The sequence below is a fragment of the Phanerochaete carnosa genome (assembly GCF_000300595.1).
Source record: "Phanerochaete carnosa HHB-10118-sp unplaced genomic scaffold PHACAscaffold_2, whole genome shotgun sequence".
Taxonomy (NCBI): domain Eukaryota; kingdom Fungi; phylum Basidiomycota; class Agaricomycetes; order Polyporales; family Phanerochaetaceae; genus Phanerochaete; species Phanerochaete carnosa.
In genome coordinates, this window is record NW_006767629.1 from 1831027 (window position 1) to 1855707 (window position 24681).

Below are 24681 nucleotides of genomic sequence, written 5' to 3' on the forward strand. Positions count from 1 at the left end.
AATATGCTTTGGTCCAAGTAAGATTCTATACTATGTGATGCTACTCTAACAAATTTATAGTATAGCACCCAGTTCAGATGGCTGAGCTGTGAAGACAGTTACACTGATATGATTTATTCATGGAATTGAAATATTTATATCTCCACAGCACCCAGGAATAGAGGTACAAGACTTGGTGTACAGGATAATATTTACTAGCAAATGCATGTAGTATCTTGCTATACACACCCCAGCTGTTGGTGATGTCTATAAGATACAAGCATACACCCCTTTATTTTGTAGTGAATAAATATGTCCCCACAACTCAGCCATCCAAGCTGGGTGCTATACTATAAATTTGTTAGAGTAGCATCACATAGTATAGAATCTTACTTGGACCAAAGCATATTTTACTCTGTGGTCTATATTATTCTGTGATTTTCGCAATATATATTCATTTTCTAGCCATTTTCACCACATTTTTTTCTGGTACCTAGTGCTTGCATCAAACTGATACCTCAGAAAGATGCTACAAGTAACCTAGTGTAAGATTGTTATATACATCATCTAGCTAGCTACAGCGGTCATGGAGATACAGGGGGATTTCGACACCCCTTTGTAGTCTTGTGCGTTATTTTTGGCGGCCACTGTACGGTGTAGGACCACTCTTGGGACAGCACCACTTATCGGGACACTCCACTTTCTGCCCTCGCACAGCCTGTAAGGCCTATCACTACCACTTGAATGTATATACATTGCATCTATATCTATATGCCATTAGAAACTCGGAGCCATCCGGTGATTGTAGCGTAGGTGGGGGAGCAAAAAGCCTCGAAAATTGTCAAGCGCGCCGGCTTCAGTGATGCTGCGACCGTCACCAGAGTCGCACAGTCAGCATAAAATTCGCGAAAATATTCGTTAGTACTCAAATTTATGTTCCATTCATGTGAAAAATGCGCATCATGCTCAGATGTTAAGTGTCGAGCTAGAACACATCAGAGATGATTCTACTGAGCTTAGGCGTGACTGAGGCGTGACAAATTTGACTGCCGCGTGACTGCCAAGACTGCTAGTACAGGTCACAAATTATCACTTTCGTCACATCAGTCACGGTGTCCCAAGGAGTGGTAGCCGCTGTCCTCCGTCTTGTGTCCTTCGCCTGGACTTCAGCTTTCGTCGTTTCGCTTTGCAGCTTTGCACTGAGGTATTTCATATGTTGTAGTAGTATAATGCGATTTATTTATTATTTATATGCGAGAGACATACGAAGGGGAAGCGAATATTGATCAGGTGTCCCAAGGAGTGGTATAGGCGAGCCTCTCTATTACACGGGTGCCGAATCGCAAGAACGCCGAATAGGATGAGACTGGTGTCCAAGCCTCTCAGGCGGAGAAGAGGCGTTCACCCGAACCCTCCTGGTTCCTTTAGGTAGTGGTGATATACTTTGTAATGACGTTACGCCTTGTTTTTTTACATACACAGAATTGAGCTACAGGCTCATCTGAAGTTTTGTCTTGACTCTTAATTTACCATGTTGCACGTGCGCGCGAGACGGAAATTTAGGGCAGGCACTCTCGTGTTCAATTCTCATTCTCGCTCAGACGCGCATCACAGCACAACGACGACTCCGCCATCATCATGGAAATTGACGGCCCCTCATCGTCTCCCCCCGCCCGTCACACGTCTCTACCGCCGAGCAGTGCACCTCAGGCGTCGCCGAATGGCCACGCGACACCACGCCGTTCGCGGCCCGTTGCCGACGCGCTGGCCTTCGGCGACGAGGATGGGGATGACATCCCGCAAGATGAGACTGCACCCCGCAGAACAAGAGCACCAGGAGGTCGACAGACTCTCACCCAGGACATACCTCTTGTCAAGGACGCAGTGGGCGAAAGTGTACGGGAGAGCTTCGAGAACTTCTTAAAAACGTGCGCAAGTTTGTCCCCGTCATTGGTGAAGTTGACGAGGTCTTCTAGGTTTACCGAAGATGTTGCTCTTCCCATGACACCCGCCTCGGATGGTGGTGTTCCGGTCGCTCCTGAAGGAGAGATCATCTACATCGAGCAGATCCACACAATGCGGGAATACGAGCTGACTACCCTTTACGTCGACTACGGCCATCTCCTACAACGCGACGATGTCCTCGCTGACGCGATACAAAAGCAATACTATCGCTTCCTACCATATATCCGACGCGCTTTGCACAATCTCGTGGCGGAATTCGAGCCTGACTACCTGAAATTAAACCCAACCGCCGCTGCGACCGACTCCGTCAACCTTCAGACCCGAGAATTTAGCATTGCCTTTTATCATCTGCCATTGGTCTCCGGTATACGAGATCTCCGAACCGATAAGATTGGCACGCTGATGAGCATCAGTGGAACTGTCACGAGGACGAGCGAAGTACGACCGGAGCTATTGTACGGAAGCTTTGTCTGTGAAGTCTGCGGTGGTATTGTCAGTGAAATAGAGCAGCAGTTCAAATACACCGAGGTAATGTGATACATTGCTCTGGAGACCGAACCGAACTCCTGACGAACTAACAGCCGAGCCTGTGCCCAAACCCGACATGCGGTAACAGAACAGCCTGGCAACTCCAGATCGACAGCTCGAAGTTTACCGACTGGCAGAAGGTTCGCATACAAGAGAATCCCTCTGAGATTCCCACAGGTTCCATGCCACGTTCATTGGACGTTATTCTTCGCGGGGAGCTCGTGGAACGAGCCAAAGCCGGAGACAAGTGCGTCTTCACTGGGACATTCATTGTTGTTCCGGATGTCAGCCAGCTCGGATTGCCTGGTGGGAACAAGGCTGAGCTCATGCGCGAAGCAGCGAGAGCTGGTGCGAATTCGGCCGCTGCTTCTGCCGGTGGTGCAGGCGTGACGGGTCTGAAGAGTCTTGGAGTACGTGATATGCAGTACAAGACTGCTTTCTTGGCTTGTATGGCCCACGATGCCGATGGACGGGTGAGCCGGCTTACGTTGCGCTTCCTGGCATGATTCCTGACTCCGCTTAGGCTGGTACTAACATCCGCGGCGAGGAAGAAGATGGCGAAGATGACGGTCAAGCCTTCGCACGTTCGTTGACCGAACCGGAGTTCGAAGAGCTGAAGGCGATGATCGAATCTGACCACATTTATTCCCGGTTGGTGGAGAGTATTGCGCCTACTGTCTACGGCCACGAGATTGTCAAGAAGGGCCTTCTGTTGCAGCTGATGGGCGGCGTCCACAAACAGACTGCAGAAGGCATGCATCTTCGTGGCGACATTAACATCTGTATCGTCGGCGATCCTTCAACGTCAAAATCACAATTCTTGAAGTACATCTGTTCTTTCCTTCCCCGTGCGGTCTACACCTCCGGCAAGGCCTCGTCGGCGGCCGGTCTTACAGCTGCTGTTGTGAAAGACGAAGAGACTGGCGAGTTCACAATCGAGGCCGGGGCACTTATGCTCGCGGATAACGGCGTCTGTGCTATTGACGAGTTCGACAAGATGGACATTTCTGACCAGGTCGCGATCCACGAGGCCATGGAGCAGCAGACCATTTCCATTGCTAAGGCCGGTATCCATGCGACACTCAACGCGCGGACGAGTATCCTTGCAGCGGCAAACCCAATTGGCGGCCGATATGATCGTAAAAAGAGCCTTCGCGCCAACGTCGCGATGACGGCGCCGATCATGAGTCGTTTCGACCTCTTCTTCGTCGTTTTGGACGAGTGCGACGAAAAAATCGACCTGAACATCGCGAAGCACATTGTGAACGTACATCGCTTCCAGGACGATGCCATCCACCCTGAGTTTAGCACTGAAGCATTGCAGCGGTACATTCGCTACGCGCGCACATTCAACCCGAAGCTCACACCGGAGGCGGCAGACGTGCTCGTGGAGAAATACCGTAGTTTGCGACAGGATGACGCGTCTGGTACAGGGCGAAACTCTTATCGCATCACTGTGCGCCAGCTGGAGAGTATGATTCGTCTGAGCGAGGCTATCGCTCGTGCAAACTGCACTTCAGAGGTACGCGACCCTACGGCAGATTGAACACAGTCTAATATTGCTTTCGTCCAGATTACCCCAGCCTTCGTACGTGAAGCCTACTCCTTACTCCGCCAGTCCATCATCCATGTCGAGGAAGACGACGTCGATTTCGACCAAGAAGAGGAGGAGCTTCAGAAACAGGCGGCAGAGAAAGCAGAGAAAGAGGCGCGTAAGCGTGGGAAGAAGGGCGCCTCCTCGTCGCAGGCCGCGACTGCGGGCGAGGAAAGCCAGGATGTCGAGATGTCTGGCGCGCAAAGCGAATCACAGACGGCGGCGCAGGATGACTCAATAGCCACAGACGATACCCGGGACGCACCGTCGACTTCACAAACGGCCGCGGACGCACCCGTGCCCGCGGAAGCCCAAGTGCCACAGCCAGAGAAACATCGGATGGTCATCTCTCACGACAAGTACATGCAGCTGCAGAGTCTCATTGTACTGCACCTCGCCGAGGTCGAGCGCGAGACCGGAAAGGGTCTCGACCACGATGATCTAGTGGATTGGTACCTCGAGTCGCGCGAAGCCGAGATACAGAATGTGGACCAGCTCGAGTACGAGAAGGAACTGGTCACAAAAGTCATACGGAAGCTTAAGAGGGTAAATTTTCTTTTACTTTTTCGGCGACGGTCTCGCTGATTTTGGCAATGTGCAGGATCACTACCTCTTGGAGATCATTGGCGACGTCCAGGACTCGCTGCCGTCCCTCGACGAGATTAATCAGGTAGAGAGCGAAGGGCTCGCCAGGAGGCATTATATGGTCCATCCGTCGGTCGACATCGATATGACGCCGTCGTCAACATAAGCCGCTGCTCCCACTTAGTTTGCCGCCATGGGGATTGGCAAGCTGCATTTGTCTCAATATTGGGCCAATGGTTTTGAGGCTGCTCATCTTGCATGCTGTTGTGTTTGTCTCATTTGTTCATTTCTTCCAAGCTCGGTAAGCGAAGAGATTTGCTGGAGGACTGATCACGCTTCGCGCTGGCTTTGGGTATGTGGCACTGAAGTGCGGGCTCGACGGACACTTTCCATTGTTGCATCCCAGTGAGATACAAGTTCTGACATGCTCCCAGCATTTTCCAGCTGGCGAGGAGATTCTCTATTCGGAATGTTTATGGTCTGCCAATATTTCAATATTTGAGCTGAGATTTGAGACCTTCAGATACGATGTCTACATGCGTTTATGCGGCGGAGTCGTGACGGGCGCTGTAATGAGTAGGCGCTTATTGCCTTGCTTGTGTCGGCTTCGGGTCTACTGCCACCTTCCACTTGCGCGACCATATTAACCTCCGGACATTCTCTAATCTCTCTGGACCATTGTTTTGACGAATATATTGTATGACTTGTCTCTTTGCATTCAGCTTCTACCCGCGACATGGCAGACGACACGCTAATTGTACCAGTCACGGTACCCCAAGGATCACTTCACTTCGCGACAGTCTCGTCGTTGGCGACTATTCAAGATGTTCAGGACTATCTGACGAGTGACGAGAGCATAACCTCTGAAATTCTCGGAGATCTGCAGCCCTATGGCTGGGCGATACAGAGGATACGGAACGAGCATAATGGGCGGCAGTGGGAAGAGGAAGAGCTCGAAGCTTTGGGAAATGGCGAGTCGTGTTTTGTGCAATGATGCGGCACGTAATCATATCCTTGCAGGTATTGTCTCACCTCAGAGCCTAGTCCCTCCGTTACTCAACACATCACCTATCACGAATACGTCCCAGCGGGGCTTCTCCGCCTTCCCTCTGACTTCACACTTACATGCTCCGTCGCTTCGTTTGATCTCGCTACATCCTTTCCTTGCATTAACATGTACGCTCCTTCGCATCCCGGAAATCCATGACGGATATCGTTGGGAGACCTTTGTCTCCCGAAATACTACAGTGCAGGCTGCTCTGGACACGGTCATTCAAGAGCTCGGGCTCACGAAATCTCTGCCGGTTCCAGGAGGCGGAAACTTAGAATATGTTCTTGAAGAAGTATGGACTGACGAGGAATCAGAAAGTAAGTCCTGCGACCCCCCATACGCTTGTAGCTACTTATTTAAAAATAGAATCCTATCGTATACCCACCGATACGCCAGTTTCCCAAGTTATCGAGACCCCATACAAACCCGCACCTCCTACTTTCTCTGCTTCACGTCACCTTCGCATTTGCGTTCCAGACGAGTGGTACCGCCGTTCGAGGACACGATCCAACTCACAAGCATCGTACGAGCCATCCGAAGATACTGTCAAGCGTCTTGCGGACTTAGAGGAATCTGACGAGGAAGAGGAGGGCGAGGGGACCGCCAAGTTGAAGGGCTCCCTTAAAACCTCTGTTGCTGAGACGTCCGGATCGCCAAAGTTCACCGCTCCTACGGACTGGCGCAATTCCATCGCACAGAACCGGCTTTCGAATCTATTCGACAGCTGGATTCACTCAGGGAGCCCCACGAGCTCGATAATAGAGGCTCCGCCGGAGAAAAGGACCGTCAGTGAACCTAAGCTCATCTCGCACAACACCGGCGACTCCACCGCAAAGCTTCCAGCGTCTGACACAAATGGTGAGGGCAAAGGTGATCCCAGTGCGCAGGATTTCGAGGAGATGCTTGTCAGTGTCTCCTCCCGTTAGGATTGATTATATGTCTCACGCATCCAACAGGACTCCATCGGATTAAAGGGTGACAAGAGGGATGCAATGTACAAGCTCCCTCCGCAGCAGAAACAGTACCTGTTTAAGCAGCATATGCAGTCTCGTGCTGCCAGCGTGTCGAAGGCGACAAGCGTGCAGCGTTCCGTTAACCATGCTGCACAGTCGTCGACCTATAGTCCTGCCAGTGGCAGCGACTTCCGCCTTGTCCCTCAGCTCACAGGCGACTCTGGTATCATGAGGCGATTCTCGATTCTTGGCTGGGGCTCAGCAGTATCTCCTGGACACTCTCCACGAACCAGTGTGGATATCGATTCCCCAATGAAAGAGCCCCAAACGCCGGTGGCGAAAATCGCAGACGCTACACCCGTACAACCGCAGAGCACTGGCGGCCTCTGGAGTAGCTGGTGGAGCTCCTCTGGTGGCGAGAAGGGGACAGTCACCGGCGACAAGAAAGACACGAAGACGCCAAGGTGGTATGTTGACGGTATCCGTTCTGGTAAACCTGCAGATATCAAGCTTGTCAAGCACTTGATCTCGCTACGCGTGCATCTGTCGACGGCCGACCTTGTCTGGATCGAGGAGTTCGTCACGGAGTGTAGGGGCATGGGTGCTCTTGGTGTTGCGATGTCCGGTCTTGTTGCCAAGGGCGGGAAGCGCAAGAAGCTGCAGAACGTAGAAGAGAGTGTACTACTCGAAGTGATCAAGTGTATACGAGTATTATTGAATACAGATGTAGGTTTTCCCCTCAATTCGTCGCTGGTCCTTTGCTTACACTGCGCGGTCTCAGCCGGGATTCAAGCACGGACTGGCGGACACCACTTTAATAACTCATCTCGCGTACTCACTTCACGGTTCTTCGCCTAAACTCAGGGCCCTCACTTCGGACGTTCTTGCCGCCATCTGCTATGTCTCTCCGACGGAGGGCCATAAGGCTGTGCTCTCTGCGCTCTCAGACTACCGTGTAGAATACGGAGAGAAGTTCCGCTTTGAAGAGCTTATCGGGTCGCTACGCCCGCCAGATCTGTCACTCGACGACGCTCAGTCTGTGGGTCAGGGTTACGGAAATGACGAAGAAGGCGCTTGGGAGGCCCGTACCGCGTCCATGGCGCTGGTTAACGCCATCACGAATTTCCCGGATTCTTTGGAAGAGCGTATCTTACTTCGGGAGGAGCTCACACGTCGAGGACTAAATGAAGTTTTGGTGGTATGTATGCTCATCCCCGGCGCATCCCTCCACTGACGATACTGTCGCAGTCCCTTCGGTATATCAAACCGCCGGAGTTACTTCTAACGCAGTTAGATATCTACACCGAGGAAAAATTCGAGGACGAGGAAGATCTTCGCGAACGCAGCTTGGCAGATCACCGTCGCACGGCATCAGACTCTGAGGTTATCGTGCAAGAGACATTGAACATAGCCCGTCAATATGACGAAGTCTATCCGATGATTGTTTCAGCTTTCTCGCAGATGCGTTCTATCCTGGAAAAAGACTCCGACCCGTGAGCTGTGTTGGCCTGTCGCAGCTGATGTCATATCCTGACGCATCCTTGCAGACATTTGAAAGCGGATTTGGTCTATGTCGTAACCAAGTTTATGGAGCAGGCGAGCTCAATTGACGACTTGTAAATTCCGCCCACAGGCTCAATTTGTACATTCGCTGACGTCGATACTTTAGCAACGATGGCTGGCGTCGATTTGTTAAGCAGTTTGCTGAATCGGTTTGGCACATCACCGGCCAGAACTTGAAAGCGAGCTTCGTCTCTGAGGATAGCGAAGGTATTCTGCGAGAAGAGTTGGAGGTGCTTCGTCGCAAAGTCAGTGAGCTCACGGAGGAGGCAAGCATGTGCCACTTGTTAATTTCTTCACTGTTAACTAACCTCAGCCAGTGTGATCGTCTGCGCAACGAAACGACTCAACAATCCGCCGAATTGAACACGCTAAGATCCTTGCCTCTCAACGTCCCGACGCCTACGGTGAAAGCGTCGAATAAAGCTGGCGAGGTAATTTTTTCGTCCACAGTAAAATCCTCCGCGCATGCTGACACCATCTCTAGAATTTTCACGGCTTAGTGCAGCGATTGGTGCAGAAAGAGAAGCAGGTGATCCAGCTGCAAGCTGAGCTGGACCGTTTCAAGGCACAGAATCCTGTCGGGAACCGTGATCAGGTATGTTGATTACAGGTCTAATATACTTATATGGGTTAACGAGCTATCGGTAGGAAGAGAAGGCGAAACGGGAACGAGATCGAGTGAAGTGGAATAGCTTAATGGAAGAGATTTCGAATTTGAAGACTCAGGTATGCCGATTGCTTGGTAGTCGTTAACGCTGGCTAAGCATTCGCGAAGAACGGAGAACTTGAATCTTCCCTTGGCTTGAAAGACAAGGAAATTAGATACCTCAAGCGTGCCCTGGAGTCCGTCTACTCGAGATTCAAGTCACGAGCGGAAGTTCGAGGAGCAGAAGTCGATGCACTAGCCATGGCAAGTCGGGCCAATGAGGAACTAGCCCAGATGGAAGAGGAGATTGTCACCTTGAAGCGTACCGTCGAGCAGCTGAAGGACGAACTGGCTACAAAGCCGAAGTTCCTGACTGAGCACGACTATAAGCACCAAGTCCCTCCTCCGCCTCCACCGCCTACACGGCCAAACAGAACGGCAACTATGCCCCCTCCGGTAATCGAGGATGTGTCCAGTGGTATGAGATCTCCGCCACCACCGCCTCCGCCTTCACCCCCTCCACCTCCTCCACGCATACCCACTACACTGTCACCTTCAATACCTCTCCCACCTCCCCCGCCGCCGCCACCGCCGCCGCCACCACCACCTCTTCCTGGGGTACCAGGAGTACCTTCACCTCCACCACCTCCACCACCTCCACCACCTCCACCACCTCCACTACCTCCACCACCTCCGCCACAGCTGCCTTTATCGCCATCATCTGGCCCGTCGCCGCCGCCGCCGCCGCCCCCACCCCCGCCTCCATTGAGTGTGTCCAGCCGGGCCCAGCCTCCTCCTCCACCTGGCATGCCTGGCCCGCCACCTCCGCCACCGCCATCTGGGAGAGCTCTGCTACCTCCGGGACGCAATAAGTCTGGGAAGCGTTTGAAACCCTTCTTTTGGAACAAGCTGTCTAACCAAGTATCAACTACTACGATTTGGGATGAGACTAGGCCTCAGATCATTGTGGATCTGTCAGACTTGGAAGCTACTTTCTCCGTTGAGAACATTACGCCAACCAGTTCTCAGATCTCAGCGACGTCTTCAAAAAAGCAAGATGTTACCACTTTGCTCGACATTACACGCGCACAGAACGTCGGTAAGCCCCGAGATTAAGATTAACTTCTGTCCGGAATTGGAACTGACACGTCGCTAGCCATCATGTTAGCTAGGATAAAGCTGGATCTTCCAGCAATCCGACAGGCGGTATTGGAGATCGACGACACCAAGCTCTCCACCGACGAAATCAAATCGCTCGGAAAACAGCTGCCCACGTCGGAAGAGGCATGTCTTTCTGCAGCTATCAGTAGGGCTACCAGCTAATGCTTTCGATAGACCACAAGAATCAAGGAGTTCGGCGATGTCAGCAAGCTCTCTAAGGCGGACCAGTTTTTCAGCCAGGTACGTAAGACCATTTCATGCTTATGGAGAGTTCACCGATACTTGGGTTTTGCGCAGATGATGTCTATTCCACGACTGTCACAGCGTCTGGAGTGTATGCTGTATCGCAGGAAGCTTGAGATCGAGGTTGAGGAAATCAGGCCTGAGCTCAACATCGTTCGCAATGCATCAAGAGAGCTCCGATTGTCTACTCGGTTCAAAACGATCCTTCAGGTGGGTCATAGTCTCTTGCATAGCCATGGCATGGCAATAATAGAGTCTGATTAGACTGTCCTTACCGTTGGTAACACTCTCAACGGCTCTACCTTCCGCGGAGGTGCACGAGGCTTTCAGCTCGACGCGTTGCTGAAGGTAACGGAGACTTGTCGCTACCGTGCAATGTGTATTAACAAGTTCGCAGCTCAAGGAGACAAAGACGGCGAAGGGATCGCAGGAGTGTCCGACTTTGTTGCACTACATTGCCCGAGTCCTTTTACGGAGTGACCCTAACCTCGTCATGTTCATCGAGGAGATGCCGCACGTTGAAGCTGCTGCGAGAGGTGAGCTCTGCATTTACTCATTACACGTGCACGCTGACGGGCTGTCAACAGTATCGGTCCAAACCATCACGGCGTCGGTACAAGCTCTGGCCGTGGGCCTTGCGCAGTTGCAGCAGGAGGTCGCGGAACTTCAAAAGATACGGCTGCCACCCCAAGATCACTTCGTCATCGTCATGAAGGTTTGTGTTCATCTGACCTGCTCCGTACAGGGAGCTCACTTCGGCTTCTTCCAGCCCTTCGCGCAACAAGTGGGTGGAAGTGTTGATGCTTTGGCAAAAATGTCCGCCTCCCTAGAGGCTGAGTTGAAGTCCACGCTCACATTCTTCGGCGAGAACCCGGATTCTCCCGAGGCGCCCAAGCCGGAGGATTTCTTCGGCCTGATCCTGTCATTCTCGTCCTCGTTGCAGGTGAGTACCTTGACCTGGTGCAGGCGTGTTTTTCAATATGCTAACAATTTCCCAGAAAGCCGCGTTGGAGGTGCACGACACGGAAGTCCAGGTGCAGTCGCCCGAGGTTAAAGTGGAGGAGTCACCGAAGACGCCCACTCAGGAATCGGTACGTCTAGACCTTTCACTCCCGTTCTTGATCCTTATGCAGTTTTCACAGACCGTCAAGTTGGGCGACGCAAACGGTCAGACTGCCAAGCAGCCTCCATCGTCTATGGGCCGTGCAGCTGGCCTGTCGGTTGGTCGTGGTGACCTTGACCAAGCCATCCGTAGCATGCGCGACGGACGCCGTAGGGCTCGTCCACAACGTCCCGTTAGCAAGGTATTTATTGATGGCGCTCGGGCAAGCAGGCTGCTCGAACCATGAGTTTGAGCGAGATGGACATATCACGTTCGTTGACTATCTATCGAAGTACACGTATCTTGCACATCCCTGTATACCCTCTCTGACCTTATGACCTTTCATGACCATATATCTAGCACATCGAGTCCTGGTCCAATGCATCCGCTTGTTGTATCACTGAGTGTCACTGCTGGTTCAGAGGCGAGACTTCGTCGCAGCGGGCAATGCTTTCTAAGAATAGCTCGAAGAAGCCCTCGACCTGCACGAGCAGAAATTAAATATGTCCAAGATGGACGATACGGAGAGAGCATACGTTCAATGTTTCGGCCACGATACAATTCTTGCCGGTGCGGCCCCACGTGTCATCGGCCTTCTGGTAGTCCCACAGGTCCACGACGGTCTCGCCGACGGTATGTGCCCCGTTGAGTTCGACGTCGACGTGGTAGCGCTTGCAGCCGAAAAGTCCGGGATATGCGACGTAGGCGACGGTGAGGGCATCGTGGATGGGCGGGCCGTGCACGAATCCGAAGACAGCCTTGTATGCGTCTGCGAAGAAGCTGAGCAGGGTGGACAGCATGCGTCTGAGCGCTGTCTTTGCGAAGGGCAGGGGCTGGGCACTGTCCTCAACGTTCGAGCCCGGGGAGAGCACTTCGCTCTGCCATTTGCGGGTGACGATGGCTGTATGCGTGACGTTCAATGGGATCATAGTCTTCTTGATGGGGATGTTTAGCACGATTTGTGCTGCCTCGGCTGAGAGTTTGCCACCAAGTGAGAATAAATCATTCATGGCAATTATCGAACTTACGATCACAAAGGATGTTGAACTCTAGTAAGTCCTTCCATTCAGCGTTCTCTTGTTCAGCATCCATACCATGCACACTTACCGGCCGCCGAAGAACGATTACCGAGGCCTACACCTCCGCCCATGAAGACGATCTCCTCTAATCAGTTGAAGGTCAGACTTGTCCCTATCTCCAGGTGACACCACAAACCAACGGCATCGATCAATTCAGGATGCACGCATGAAAACAGTGCAATGTTGGTCATAGGGCCAGATGAGACAAGCACGACTTTCGACCCGGCGCCGTTCTGCCACACTTCGCGAATGGCCGTCGACATGCCGTCGACGGCGCGAGCTGCAGCGACATCGGACGGGAGCCGTGCGCGCACGCCTTCGAGTTCAATCGATGGCAGGCCCTCTACGCCTCCGAGTCCGCCGACGCCATGGATCTCGGGGTCGAATCGAGCATGTCTAAGCAGAGGTTGTGTTGCACCAGGGTACACCTTGATTGAACTTGGAGCGCCAAATGCGTGCAGACACCTGGCGGCATTCTTCATAGTGTCGTCGGCACTGGTGTTTCCATGCACCTGTAACCTAACATGAGGCGTAATCTGGGTAAGTGAGTGAATATAGGTACAGTGGAAACTCCAAGGAGCGATATGTTTGGGATGTGAAGTGCGAGCAGAATGGCAATGGCATCGTCGTGCCCCTTAAGGAGCGGTGTCAGGATTGTCAGCTAAGTGTAATTGTGAGAAGATTACCGGATCACAATCCAGCCAGATGTGTCTCATAGTGTTGCTAAAGTACACTACTTGCGAAGGCTAGTCAATGGGCCGACACTGGTGATATCCAGAGCTCAGAGATAGATTCGGCCGTAAACTCAGAGCTCTCCTTGCTGTTATCAAATCACGTAAAGTTGTGAATGACGCCGCGATAACTTAGCGATGGCGAACTTGCATACCTTATTGGGACGCGGCCACTCGCCGCTTAGTCAGCCATTTTTTGCCTCGCATGTCCGGCGCTTTACTTTGTGGCTGCTGCTGGCTGCTTAGCCGTCCTTATACTTCCCCTGCACATCACTGGCCTGTTTCCTGTCCCAGACGCCATGGATCCTCATTCCAGATTCTCCCAGTTCAATAGCAGACAGACAAAAGCGGGCCCTCTACCTACAAGCACACGCACCATGGAGCTTTCGGTCAAGACCACTAATCCCCTTGAAACATACAAGAGACGGTCGGCAACGAGAAAGGGCTCGACTTCCTCCAGCGGGTCTGTAAATCCCAGGCCAATAGTCACGAACTCGAGGGTCAAGCAAGGTGCGTTTCCCAGTCGTGTGAGCCCTCGCGCAGCTGAACTCCAATTTCAGATGATCAGTATCGCAAAGATATGTACCTTGCCTTTATCAATAATGCGCTGCAACAGAAGGCGAAGGTATGCATAGAAGATAGTTGTACCTCTTCCAATCTCCTGATATTTACCACGACAGGGCATCAGCGAAGCCTTCGACGAACTTGTCGATCAGTTCAATCCCAAGCAGGCGAACACTGATACTGTAACAGCATCCTCGCAATTAAGGCTGTGGATAATTGCCCTTTCCCACGTCGTCTCTCGGCTAGAACGTGTCCACTCCGCTCTCGTGGGTGCCGTAATCAGCATGCCGTGGACGACTATGGACAGCAACTTTGTCAGGTCGTACACCTCCTTTGTGGGCGTGCTCGTCAGTGCGAAACCAGAATACCTAACGCTAGTGCTGGGGAAGATTGCAGTTGGCTTTACCTACCGTGCGTATTGTGTTTTCGCCTTATCTCACGTTTGCTTACCCGGTGTACAGAATCGGGCCTACAGGCTCTGGATGTGTCCATGCCGGAGACATCCTCACGACCACTCACACGTCGGACAGTCTATGAACGTCTGCACTACCTCCTTGAACACTTGCTCTCGCTAGTACCGACTCTTCCCTCGACTCTGCAGCCACTGCTAGTCCAAAATTTCCCGCACAAGAGGCTAAGCCAGGCGGCGCAGGTGACTTATATTCGCAATCTCCTCCGAATAACGGAGTACTGTCCCGAGCTGTCCGACCGGATATTGGCGACGATTATAGACCGTGCCATCCAAATTGATGTATGTTCATTTATTCGGATATGGCATATAGCGACTCATTTGTTTGACAGGTCGAGATCCAAGTTGAGCTGGAGGAGCTGGAGGAGCTGGCTACCGAAGAGCAGTCGCAGCTGTTCGACTTCGACCCCTTTGACACGGCCGTTGGCCAAGAAGGGGAGTCTGACTCTGAGGACGATAGCGACGAAGGAGATGGCGACAACCTCAGCGATCTCTCCTCAGAGGCTGATGGTGAAGCAGATGATGATGAGGCGCCGGAGGAAGAATCGACCAACTTCCAACATGTGCAAGACATGGTCAACAAACTTGACGCAATTCTCAAGAACGTCTTCGACCACTTCACGCAACCGCCTCCAGTGTCAGATGTGCTCGCTTCTAGTTTACCGACACCCATTTCAGTGTCAGGCACCGCATCTCCTTCGTCACCTCCATTAACGCCTCGCCCGATGCAAAGGTTCGAGAACGCCGAAGACGTGAAGGCCCTCCGGCGCGCCCAGTTCTTTTCCCTCCTTTCCATCTTCGAGCGCACGATCCTCCGTACCTTCAAATCCCGATATACTCAGTTCCTGGTCTTCTGGTTCTCCTCGCTTGACCCCGAGTTCAGCGACCTGTTCCAAGGCATGCTGGTCTCCAAAGCGCTACTGGAAGAAGACCAGCCCACCGTGACGCGCGCTGCAGCGGCGAGCTACATTGCGAGCTTCGTCAGCCGCGCCGTCTTCGTCAACCGTGAGAGCACGCGCCAGGTGGTCGCGTGTCTCTGCAATTTTCTCAACAACCGCCTCGACATCCTCGATGCCATCGCGCAGACCGGCACGAACCCACCAAGCTTGGCGCAGCACAGCATGTTCTACGCCGTCACGCAAGCGGTGTTTCTCATTTTCTGTTTCCGGTGGAGGGACCTTGTGCAAGACCAGGACGAGCTGGACGAGCTGGCGGGCGCCGCCGGAGGTGCGCATGGTAAATGGATGCTGGAGCTCGAAGTACTCAAGCGGGTGGTACAATCCGATCTCAATCCCCTGAGGGTACGTCTTGTTCGCGGTGCCCGCTGCTCAGCTGCTGACCGCTGACCTGTCAGATCTGCGCCCCGACCGTCGTGATGCAATTCGCACGAGTCGCACACGCGACCGACTTCCTCTACTGCTACTCCATCATCGAGGCTAACCGGCGCTCAGAGTACGCGTCCCCGAACACGCAGGCCGTGCGGCGCTTCGTGAACCCGACCGTGCTTGGCGAGTCCGTGCAGACAGAGCTCAATACGTTCTTCCCGTTCGACCCGTACAAGCTGCCCCGCTCGGGCACGTACATCGAGGGCGTGTACCGCGAGTGGTCGTCTGTCGCGATCGGCGACGAGGACGACGAAGACGAGGACGAAGAGGACGAGAGCGGGGGCGAGCCACCGATGTCCTCGCATTATTCCTATGACGGTCTCTCGAGCCCCATGGCTTTGCGGCCCAGACGCGATTCGGAGGCTGATCAACTCGGTGCATCGTTCGGCGGGATGAGCATCAGTCCTGCACATCCTCCATTGTCTGTGAGCCTCAGTTCCGTCATGTCTGTTTCATAGTCACAGTAGTCAGTAGCTTCGCTTCCGTCACCTGGTTATCATGCTGTCGTTATAGAATGGGATGCATACTTCTGTTCGCTCTCGCGTGAAGGCGTGATCCACACTCAAGCGTTTCTTGCGACTTGAGATCGTTTAGTGTAAGGTCTCGTCAGCACCTTCTCCAGCGCGGACGTGCATGAATTTTGCAAAACACTTGTATATGTGCGATGCAACCACGAAGCAATATATCTAGTGGTCGTGAGCGGCATTGTACGCCTGATGGTCGAAGACCGGACCAAGCGGTGGCTAATATGTGTGAAGCAATGAGCGTTGGCATACTTGCAGCATACCCACAACAGACGCACCGGCAAGTTTCGTTCCCTGCAAAACCGGTCAGCATAAAGCGCAAAACGTATCATCTGTGCCACGAACCATTTGTTGCCATCCGGGGCAGTAGGGGCTATGGGCAGAAGCGTCAGGGCCGAGAGCAAGTACGCCGAGGACGAGCAACTCACGTCGGTATGGATCGGGATGTATACGCTTCGCAAGGTCCGCCTCCGCCTTCCCAAAGATCTCGGCGAGTGCACGAGGATCCTGCACGTCCCTAATCCATCACAGCAAGCACCAAAGACGGCCCGACTCAGCATACAGCCGACAACGAGCGAGGGTGCAGCACGACACACCGGTTCCTGTCGAATTCTGCGCGGATGGCAAGCGCCTTGGCGCGCCAGAGGTCTCGCCGGACTATCCAGTTCAACTCATTGTTGAGGATACGCCTGTACAAGCTCTTGACGTAGGACCTGTGCGCCGCGGTAAAGGGCTGAGGCAGTGGGGTCGACATGACCGGAGGAGAGTGAGTTTATGCAAGGCGCCTATTTCGCGCGCGCACTTTGTCCAATCGAAGAGTCGGCTGGGAAGATCATGCACTCAGTTATTTGCACATCGTGAGATAGAAATTATGTAGGTGGTGTTATATACAGTCTACGTGTAGCTAACGAGGGCAGATGGTACAAATTTGCAAGGCTGTAATTACAAATCCATAACCGGACACAACAAAAAATGAAGACTAGAGAGTTGGATTACAGTATCGGCCTCTCAGGCAAGCGAAGACTTCTTCGCGCAGATCTCATCGAGAGTCGGCCAATGCGAAGTTTGGACGGGACTAACGGGAGGGCCAGCAGTCGAAGGAGGGTTAGGACGCACAGTCTTGGAGTCCTTCGGCAACTTTGACGATCGCCAGTTCGCCGTCTCCTCTCCGGGAGAACGCGCAGGAGCTTGACCACTGCAGTTTCTCGAGCGCGAGCGACCAGAATTGCGGCCAACAGTTCCTTGTGAGTTGACAGAGCGACTGAATCTATCGAAGGCATCAGGGAACGGCAGTCCAGAATCCTTGGGGAATTGATTGAGAGTCGGCCCTGTCTGGAAGATTGGCCATGGAGGTGTAGGCGTCGTAGTCCTCTTCATGGGATGTGCGTGGCCTGCAGCGGAGACGGATTCCAAGCCAGGAGACATGTCGTTGAGATCTTGCATACCAGCCGGCATGAACGCCGAGGACACGTCAGAGCGAGCCAGACGAGGAACTGAAGAAGGTCGGCCTTCCATGCACATATCGGGACGAAGAACACCATCGTGACCAGCGACCCAGACCCAGGGAACCTTTGCATTAAGAGAGATAGATGCGCCTTCGGGAGGAACGGACGATGCGCGAGCAGCAATTGCAGCGTCCCTATTATCGTCTTTCATCCTGTCTTGCGTCGTCCGTTCCGCGTTCGGAGGAAGCGTTTTGGGTAAACCGCGAGTCCTCTGGAGTTCCTTGATCAACGCATCAACTTGGGCAAGATGAAGAGCAGAACGCGCTTCCGAGCTAGAACCGGGCAGGTTATCCTCGGGATCAGGAGTTTGGGACTTCCTCGGCGTATTGCAATTGCGCTGTTCAGCCACGTCAGGGTACGGCGAAGCGCGACCTTGCTTGGACATCTGAGCCCTGTTGGGTGTTAATTTTTGCAGATCCTCCCCGTCCTTAGCTTTAGATCCCGGAGCGCGCATATCCGGATTAGAGAGCCCACGACGCGGGCGTCGTCGAGGCTTTCTAGAAGCGGCCGGCTGACTTGGCCGGCCTTCGCAATCCTTTGAGTCCCTCGTTTCCCCCTTAGATTTGAGTCCTCGTCGACGGCGTTCAGGCCTCTTCGAACCGCCCTCCGGAGAAGTAGATGGTGCCAGAGCCCAGTTGGGTCGGGAAGCGCTGTGAACCTCGCCTGCGCCCTCGGTAGGAAGGTCTACTTGCGGTCTGGAAGACTTCATGCGGTTTGCCTCCGTCTGTGTAGTCTCCACTGAATCACCTCCTGTTTCGGCTTTTGCCTGCGGGGCCGGATCTCTGGGAGGCTCGTTGGGGGAGATAGGAATAGCAAGGATGAATTCTGCAGCATTCGGATGCAAAGAGGCGAGCTGGGTCGATAACGATGAGCATGTGCCCTGCCTTCTGATTCCCCAAGCTGATTCCTCACATTTGTTGCATCTGCATATGTAGCTGGGACTGAAATACCCAGTGGTTCAATCTTGCCTCTGCGAATATGAAGAGACCCAATGGTGTTACGAATGCCTTCCTTGGGGGGAGACGGAGAGTCGTCAAAAATGGCTTGCGTCGATGTCGACACGACAATCTTCGCCTCCTTGAACTTCAGAGATATGTCACTGCCGGCAGCAACAAGAGGGGTATGGAAGACTTCGTCCGTGGAGCTATTGCCAACCTCGGAATTAGCGGGTGCGAGATTCTCGTCGGGAGTTGTAGTACTGTTCATCTATCTGGTCCTCAGTATCTTAGACTACATGCCAGGCGTGAAGGATGCGCACCAGCGGAGACTTCACATGTTTCAAGTCTGTATTGGAGGTAGTCTATTCACCGCAACGATATTGAGTAACCCGCCACACAAACCTTTCAGTATACGTACGCTGTCTGAGGTAGTCAAGGTCGACTTGTTTTCCGCTGTGGTGCTCGGACGCAAGATAGGCGATCTGTTCGTAACCTCCGCTTCGTGCAGGGCCATGAGGCTTGCAGCACCCGGCGCCGACATCGGTCGACAAACATCGCTCTCGATTTGTGGGACGGCGCCGGCAAGACGACCGAGACCGGGAAACAGGAGACTACTGAACATCTTGGGCGTCGAGGAGAACGTTGGCTCAGCCCGACGCGAGCAAATTCAACATCCCCGGGAGTTGCCAGACTGAGTGACAGAGAAGCACACACCCGTTCGTTAGCGCTCCATTCGGAAGAGCACCTTCGTTTACGAGCGAACCAGATTTTGGGACTATTTTCAACATCCATTCTGTGCCAGCCCTACTATGCACATAGAGGCCAATGAAGTCAGAACTCGCACTGTGTGAGCCGAAAGACCCTTTAGTACGCCTTAGAGAGAACTGCAGCCTTGGGCGCGGGTCCCTCTTCCGGTCGACGTCCCGAAAGCTTCACAAAATCCTCCATGGCGTGATCACATCCAGACAGCTATGAGAGAGCGGTTAACGCCTTACTCGAGATGTAGAAAAGAGTAGGCATACCCATTGAGAGAAATCACGAAGGAAGCTGGGTAGCAACGGTACGAAGGGCACAAAGTTGGCATAGAATGGCAGGTAGATCGTGCGTGAATGTTGCTCATCTAGAGCAGCAATGACAGCCTTCGTGATTGCGATTGGGGGGAGGTTCGGAACAAAGAACTTGAAAAGCCAGTTCTGGGAAAGGCGGACAGTTGAGAACATCCGCGTGAGCACGCGTCCTGAGACGACCAGTGTGGTTCGGACTCCAGGAGCACGGTATTGATGATCAAGCTCGTAGCGCAGAGACTCGTGAAGAGAAATTAGTGCAGCCTTGGAAGCACAATAGTCCGCTACGAGAACAGTTAGTTCAAAGTCGGGCAGATGCGGAAGGTAGCTCACTCATTCGTGCCATGCCAACCATGCCGGCAACAGAGGCCATGTGAATCTGCTGAATATTAGTGATGCACATAACATGGTTTGCACAGACTCACGACGTGTCCCTTGTTCTGCTTGATCATCTCTGGCAGGAAGGCTTTGAGAGTCCAGAAGTGCGCTAGGGTATTGACGGAGAGAGTTCTAATCATTGACTTAAGTTAATTGAACGGAAGTAAATCGACAGGATACTTACTGCTGAATATCCTCTGGAGTCAGGTCGACCAGCAATTTTCCTTGCACAACACCGGCATTATTGATCAACACCGTTGGGTGTCCAAGCTAGTCAAGGGTGATGTTGGGACCTACTTGCACCGTAGTTATAGGCACATACCTCTTCTTGGATCTTCTTGGCGACTGCTTGCACCTCCTCCCATTTGGAAACATCGCATTTGTAATAGGCGATATTGTCTAGCAATTCCTCGTCAGAACACATCTGGACGCAAGAAATAGGTCTCTCACAATTTTCAGTCTCGATGGGATCGATGTCCAGGACAACGACAGTCACATTGCGTACGGCAAGTGTGTTCGCAATTAGCCCGCCTATCCCAGAGGACCCTCCGGTAATGACCACAATCTGCTCTCCCCAGTCAAACCGTGGAGGCCCAAAGAGCAGGCTGCCCTGGTTGCGAAATAGGCGAGAGTACCATTTGACGAGCCCTACATGTTCATGAATGTACGTCAGTACGCTGACTTGTCGTCCGCCGTCAGTGCTACGCACAGAATGCAGAGATTGCGACGTAGTAACCACTTGACACGACAAGTATCGGATTCGGCCATCGTGCACCTTGAAAGTAGTAAAAGACAGGAATAAAGAAAGTAAAGAAAGGACCTGCGCAGTAGGAGGGTCAGGTGTGTGCTTTAATGGACGTGGCGTACAACTCACTGAATGCCGTGTGGACCAGCACTTTGACGAGAAGGTCGATATCGAAGTTGTCAAAGACAAGGGTGGCATCGCCGACAGGGCCTTCCATCTCTCCTAAATTCAAGCACGCACTGTTCGCAAACTACACCAAGGAAATAAGGGAGGCAGGCTCAGCCTGTTCAGGGAAACGAATGTGGTGAGAGTGAAGTGCAAATGAAATCTCGATCTTGGCTACGTAGCAACGCTGGAGGCGCATCAAGCGCATCAGCATGATTGAGTTAGCTATTTGATCCGTGCTGTGTCGCGATCGGAGAGCGCTTTCGCGCGGCAAGCGGGCGGCAATTTCGTCGCTTGCAAGTGGATAAGTTGTCACATCCATTGCTAACACTGCAGCTGAATGGCTGCAGTTCGAAATCACAGTTACAGGCGATATAACCAATCGTGGCATTCCGCTCGCCTTTCTTTCCTCGACTTTGAGAATCCATGCAAAATCTGAAGGTGGGATGTGTTGCCATCTAACGACCTCACTTCCATATTCATGCTCAGCAGATGAATAGCTCCCCAGCCGACGAGCCGCCACTACCAGAGCTTCCGGCCGAATTGCTGATATATATCTTCGAATTAACGTGCCTTCTGTGCCATGAGGATGCACTGCGAGTGTCACTCATATGTTCCTGGGTACGCAACATCGCCAAACCCTACGTTTTTGACACAGTCATACGTAAAGCGGGCTCTCTGTACCCCGTTCAGGGGCGCGTCGAGCTATCTCACGAAGTGGCTCCGCCTGGATGTGGACAATTCGTGCGCCACCTCTGGCTCGAGACGGTTGGTGTCTTGTCGTCTCCACGAGAGATTGGCTTGTTCAAGTCGTGCCCGAACGTCGAAGATATCGCGCTTTCGGTCAACCCTCTGCGAACACTACTTGCGCTCTACGCAAATCCGTATTCCCATCTTGAGACCTCTGCCATCCGCACCCTTACTCTCATAAGCCCGACGCCTCGTATAGTCTGGATCATCAATCCGAGTGCTTTGCTGCAGGGCATCACGCATCTACAAATGATTGACCTGCGGCAGACGCCTTACATTCCCCTAGAGCACCTACCCAACCTCACTCATCTTGCTGTCCCTCTCACACATCTTCGTTCAACATATGCTGGTGGTGTACTCCCTGAGAACATCACCGGATGCCGCCGCCTGCAGATGATCGTCCTCACAGTAGATCATTATGACTGGATATACCGACCTTGGCTGGACTGGAGCCGGTACGCCACGTCCGCATTCACCAGAACATCGGCGGAGACGCCGCGGGACAGGTTTCGTTTGATAGGCGAAGTGGCGAAGAAGAAGGACCCGCGAGTGCACGTCATCCTTTCTCCCGTGATGGGACGAGATGACACACTTTTAAGTGTGTGCTCAGAATGGGCGGCTGCGGCGAGGGGCGGCGAGAGCATCTGGGAGAAAGCGGCCAGGACTTCTCAGAACAACTTTGATGACTTGAATCTCCTGCCCTTGACGTATCCCAAGGCTCGCACGTATCCCAAGGCTCGCACGTATGCAGGATAATCTCATATTGCCAATGAGTGTATACTTTCGAACGCGTTTATACTGTACCCTGTTCGTTATGCGGAATTTGCTCGTGGCAACCATATGGTGGATTAGGGTGGAGGGGCTGTGAAAGAGACTAATGACAAAAAGCGATGCAGCCGGTGGTAAATCACGTACACCGCAGCCAATTGTACAGGCCGCTGGACATCCCGAAATATGGACAGGGAACAACCAAGTTGTCCGACTACACATCCATATAGAACAACTGGACTACACGCATATCGCGATGCTAACGAACAAGTCTTTAAACACATGTGGTTATCCGACGACGACAGCGACGAGAGTTGCTTCGAAGGCTGGGGCGGATGGTCAGTGCGCCCGGTCGCGGCTCAAAGCTTCGGACAGCGGATGGCCGAGTCCGGGCACTGCCCGGGCGGAGCGCGAGCCCATCAGTGCATTCAGCGGGCGCCCCGAAGCTGGCCCCGCACGAACTGAGTTGCCAAGCAGCGACTTTAAATTTGTTTGCTGTGACGTCGTCCCCGCAGAGGACAACACAGCCCGAACGCATTATAAGACCTGGCAACGAATAAATCAAAACTACACGTTCTCAGTATGTCTCCTCAAACTGCTACCTTGCTGCCAACGCCTACGCACAGACCCATTGACCATGTCTGTCATCAGCCTAATGTGTCCCGCCGCAACGAGGTCGCCTTCGAGGCCCGGATCCTGACAGAACGCTCTTGCCTGAATGAAAGAACGGAGGATGCCTCGCCATTTTCATCGACCGCACACGGCATGTGTGGGCCGTGGCTAGAACACGCGCCAGGAGGATATGAGAGCTGCCCGGAACAGGAGGTGCGCCCCTTGACATTGGCCATTCACGCCCACCGCTTACATCCCACAATAGTTTGAACATTATGTTGACAGTATCATGGAGGAATTGGTATGTCGTCACTATATAAAGTCTGTCATTGAAACTCACTACATTTTTTCCGCCAGACTGCACGATCCGATATTTCCATCCCTTCAAATGTGGCGTCTGACCCCTTCGTTGCCGGCTTCGAAGAGGAGGATGCATCGCAGGAGCTCCTTCGAACATACCTCACGGCACGCTCGAGATGGGGACTGCCACAGGGCCTCGTCATTCAATCTGAGCAACCTGAAGTCTACCCGCACATCGTTATCACGCCGCCGGCGTACACATCATTCGAGTCTTACTGCCTGTGCGGTCACTGCAGCTATGACACACCCTCGTTACCTCCGCAGTCGGTAGACTATCTGAGTGTTCCGCCACGGAGAGACGAAGGCATAATCAAAGCCGTGTATCTGTGGCGAGAAGACGAAGCGGAGTGCAACCCTGTTCTGCGGGAAGCTCCCAGAGGGTCGTCCTCCAGTGATAGGACTGACCTCTTTGAACAGCCAATCCGGGTTTTCAGCCTCTCTCACTTCCGGCGAACCGTGAGTGTTATTGGAGGAAGATCCCGGCCCGGTGCTTACTTTCTTGGCACAGGTTGATGAGGCCGCTCGCGAGCGGCTTGTCTTCTACCATGTGCTTCCAGCTATACACCGATGGTACTACAGGCTCGTGGTAAGTAGATCTGGAATGTTCCAATGGATTGAAGGCTAACCCAGACACAGGCTATGCATGCAAGTGCGGTAGCTACGTCATTCCGCGCTCGATGGGACTCGGACCTCTTCTGCTGGCAGATAGAGCGACCGTTCAAGTGGACGGATTCAGCAGAGGTAAGAACGCCATCTCCTTTGCTGATCACTCCGGGGCTCACACGGTTGTGTAGCCTTTACTATCCCAGTACTGTTATGACCCGAACGCTTTGATACTAGATTCTGTAGATCCTCTCCTAACACCCCACATCGTCATCCACGAAGCTCCCGAGCAAGATCTCAGAACGCTAGAGAACATCTCCATACCCCCACAATGGTGTTACTACGGCTACTTCCTCACGCACCCTTTCGGCTGTTCAGGCTCCTGTTGTAATCACCACGCGTACTCCGCCCCGCCCATCCTAGACCTAGAGCTTCCAGAGCCCGAACTCTCGACACTGTCCGACTTGTTTGCCATCGAAATCGGAGGCATGGAGCTTGTTGACGAAGCCGAGTTAAGCAACGACTCTAGCAGCGACTCGGACTCGGGCTCAGACTCCAGCTCGGACACGCTCGTGACGCCGCACGACACGACATTCTCCCACGCCCCGTCGCTGCTCCCTCTCAAAGACACACCCCCGCCAAAGCTTTGCGAGCGCTTTTCTATTGACGAG

The 24681-nt window shown here is 53.1% G+C and overlaps 9 protein-coding genes across 9 annotated transcripts; 5 read left to right on the forward strand and 4 right to left on the reverse strand.

Moving 5' to 3' along the window:
- The first annotated feature begins 1594 nt into the window (after positions 1 to 1594).
- PHACADRAFT_113769 (uncharacterized protein) lies at positions 1595 to 5165 on the forward strand. Its single transcript, XM_007391779.1, has 6 exons — positions 1595 to 1907; positions 1956 to 2472; positions 2526 to 2945; positions 2996 to 3994; positions 4046 to 4612; positions 4668 to 5165. Exons 1-6 carry the CDS (start codon positions 1618 to 1620, stop codon positions 4815 to 4817), a joined length of 2943 nt encoding a protein of 980 aa, XP_007391841.1. The 5' UTR covers positions 1595 to 1617; the 3' UTR covers positions 4818 to 5165.
- An 83-nt stretch (positions 5166 to 5248) lies between these two features.
- On the forward strand, positions 5249 to 12355 carry PHACADRAFT_181283 (uncharacterized protein). Its single transcript, XM_007391780.1, has 20 exons — positions 5249 to 5622; positions 5672 to 6019; positions 6069 to 6607; positions 6659 to 7381; positions 7437 to 7853; positions 7904 to 8148; positions 8203 to 8271; positions 8325 to 8649; positions 8703 to 8813; positions 8867 to 8944; positions 8994 to 9963; positions 10021 to 10148; positions 10200 to 10265; positions 10323 to 10478; positions 10533 to 10616; positions 10666 to 10804; positions 10856 to 10983; positions 11038 to 11211; positions 11267 to 11359; positions 11402 to 12355. The coding sequence occupies exons 1-20, from the start codon at positions 5388 to 5390 to the stop codon at positions 11615 to 11617; spliced, it is 5244 nt and encodes a 1747-aa protein (XP_007391842.1). The 5' UTR covers positions 5249 to 5387; the 3' UTR covers positions 11618 to 12355.
- Positions 12356 to 13557: 1202 nt separating this feature from the next.
- On the forward strand, positions 13558 to 16056 carry PHACADRAFT_25394 (uncharacterized protein; the record flags this gene model as incomplete). The annotated part of the gene is made up of 6 exons (XM_007391248.1): positions 13558 to 13690; positions 13741 to 13805; positions 13861 to 14155; positions 14206 to 14495; positions 14546 to 15514; positions 15568 to 16056. 6 exons carry the CDS (start codon positions 13558 to 13560, stop codon positions 16054 to 16056), a joined length of 2241 nt encoding a protein of 746 aa, XP_007391310.1.
- A 228-nt stretch (positions 16057 to 16284) lies between these two features.
- Positions 16285 to 16876, reverse strand: PHACADRAFT_25395 (uncharacterized protein; the record flags this gene model as incomplete). The annotated part of the gene is made up of 5 exons (XM_007391249.1): positions 16285 to 16341; positions 16401 to 16416; positions 16468 to 16495; positions 16551 to 16639; positions 16719 to 16876. 5 exons carry the CDS (start codon positions 16874 to 16876, stop codon positions 16285 to 16287), a joined length of 348 nt encoding a protein of 115 aa, XP_007391311.1.
- A 111-nt stretch (positions 16877 to 16987) lies between these two features.
- Positions 16988 to 18333, reverse strand: PHACADRAFT_169797 (uncharacterized protein). Its single transcript, XM_007391781.1, has one exon. The coding sequence runs from the start codon at positions 18079 to 18081 to the stop codon at positions 17131 to 17133; it is 951 nt and encodes a 316-aa protein (XP_007391843.1). The 5' UTR covers positions 18082 to 18333; the 3' UTR covers positions 16988 to 17130.
- Positions 18334 to 18529: 196 nt separating this feature from the next.
- On the reverse strand, positions 18530 to 19285 carry PHACADRAFT_113785 (uncharacterized protein; the record flags this gene model as incomplete). Its single annotated transcript, XM_007391782.1, has 3 exons — positions 18984 to 19285; positions 18886 to 18927; positions 18530 to 18833 (listed from the first exon to the last, which is right to left on the reverse strand). Coding segments are annotated over exons 1-3 (549 nt in total), but the record flags the coding sequence as incomplete, so codon positions are not given.
- Positions 19286 to 19342: 57 nt separating this feature from the next.
- Positions 19343 to 21025, reverse strand: PHACADRAFT_249667 (uncharacterized protein). Its single transcript, XM_007391783.1, has 9 exons — positions 20882 to 21025; positions 20717 to 20827; positions 20458 to 20655; positions 20330 to 20406; positions 20192 to 20277; positions 20055 to 20139; positions 19963 to 20008; positions 19588 to 19913; positions 19343 to 19534 (listed from the first exon to the last, which is right to left on the reverse strand). Exons 1-9 carry the CDS (start codon positions 20967 to 20969, stop codon positions 19430 to 19432), a joined length of 1122 nt encoding a protein of 373 aa, XP_007391845.1. The 5' UTR covers positions 20970 to 21025; the 3' UTR covers positions 19343 to 19429.
- A 420-nt stretch (positions 21026 to 21445) lies between these two features.
- Positions 21446 to 22330, forward strand: PHACADRAFT_53402 (uncharacterized protein; the record flags this gene model as incomplete). Its single annotated transcript, XM_007391273.1, has 1 exon — positions 21446 to 22330. A coding segment is annotated over one exon (885 nt), but the record flags the coding sequence as incomplete, so codon positions are not given.
- Positions 22331 to 22740: 410 nt separating this feature from the next.
- Positions 22741 to 24417, forward strand: PHACADRAFT_169800 (uncharacterized protein; the record flags this gene model as incomplete). Its single annotated transcript, XM_007391784.1, has 5 exons — positions 22741 to 23260; positions 23618 to 23863; positions 23916 to 23993; positions 24044 to 24148; positions 24202 to 24417. Coding segments are annotated over exons 1-5 (888 nt in total), but the record flags the coding sequence as incomplete, so codon positions are not given.
- Between the last annotated feature and the right edge of the window lie 264 nt (positions 24418 to 24681).

What these genes read in the sequence shown, in the direction of transcription:
- PHACADRAFT_113769 (XM_007391779.1), top strand. Translation starts at nt 1,618, where the DNA reads ATGGAAATTGACGGCCCCTCATCGTCTCCCCCCGCCCGTCACACGTCT. An exon ending in TTCGAGAACTTCTTAAAAAC is followed by an intron (nt 1,908 to 1,955) that starts GTGCGCAAGTTT and finishes GAGGTCTTCTAG; the next exon opens with GTTTACCGAAGATGTTGCTC. An exon ending in AGCAGTTCAAATACACCGAG is followed by an intron (nt 2,473 to 2,525) that starts GTAATGTGATAC and finishes ACGAACTAACAG; the next exon opens with CCGAGCCTGTGCCCAAACCC.
- PHACADRAFT_181283 (XM_007391780.1), top strand. Translation starts at nt 5,388, where the DNA reads ATGGCAGACGACACGCTAATTGTACCAGTCACGGTACCCCAAGGATCA. An exon ending in TACACGCGCACAGAACGTCG is followed by an intron (nt 9,964 to 10,020) that starts GTAAGCCCCGAG and finishes ACACGTCGCTAG; the next exon opens with CCATCATGTTAGCTAGGATA. An exon ending in GGTTCAAAACGATCCTTCAG is followed by an intron (nt 10,479 to 10,532) that starts GTGGGTCATAGT and finishes GAGTCTGATTAG; the next exon opens with ACTGTCCTTACCGTTGGTAA.
- PHACADRAFT_169797 (XM_007391781.1), bottom strand. Translation starts at nt 18,081, where the DNA reads ATGCGCGCTCCGGGATCTAAAGCTAAGGACGGGGAGGATCTGCAAAAA.
- PHACADRAFT_249667 (XM_007391783.1), bottom strand. Translation starts at nt 20,969, where the DNA reads ATGGAAGGCCCTGTCGGCGATGCCACCCTTGTCTTTGACAACTTCGAT. An exon ending in TCCCATCGAGACTGAAAATT is followed by an intron (nt 20,407 to 20,457) that starts GTGAGAGACCTA and finishes AGGAATTGCTAG; the next exon opens with ACAATATCGCCTATTACAAA. An exon ending in TTCGTGATTTCTCTCAATGG is followed by an intron (nt 19,535 to 19,587) that starts GTATGCCTACTC and finishes GCTCTCTCATAG; the next exon opens with CTGTCTGGATGTGATCACGC.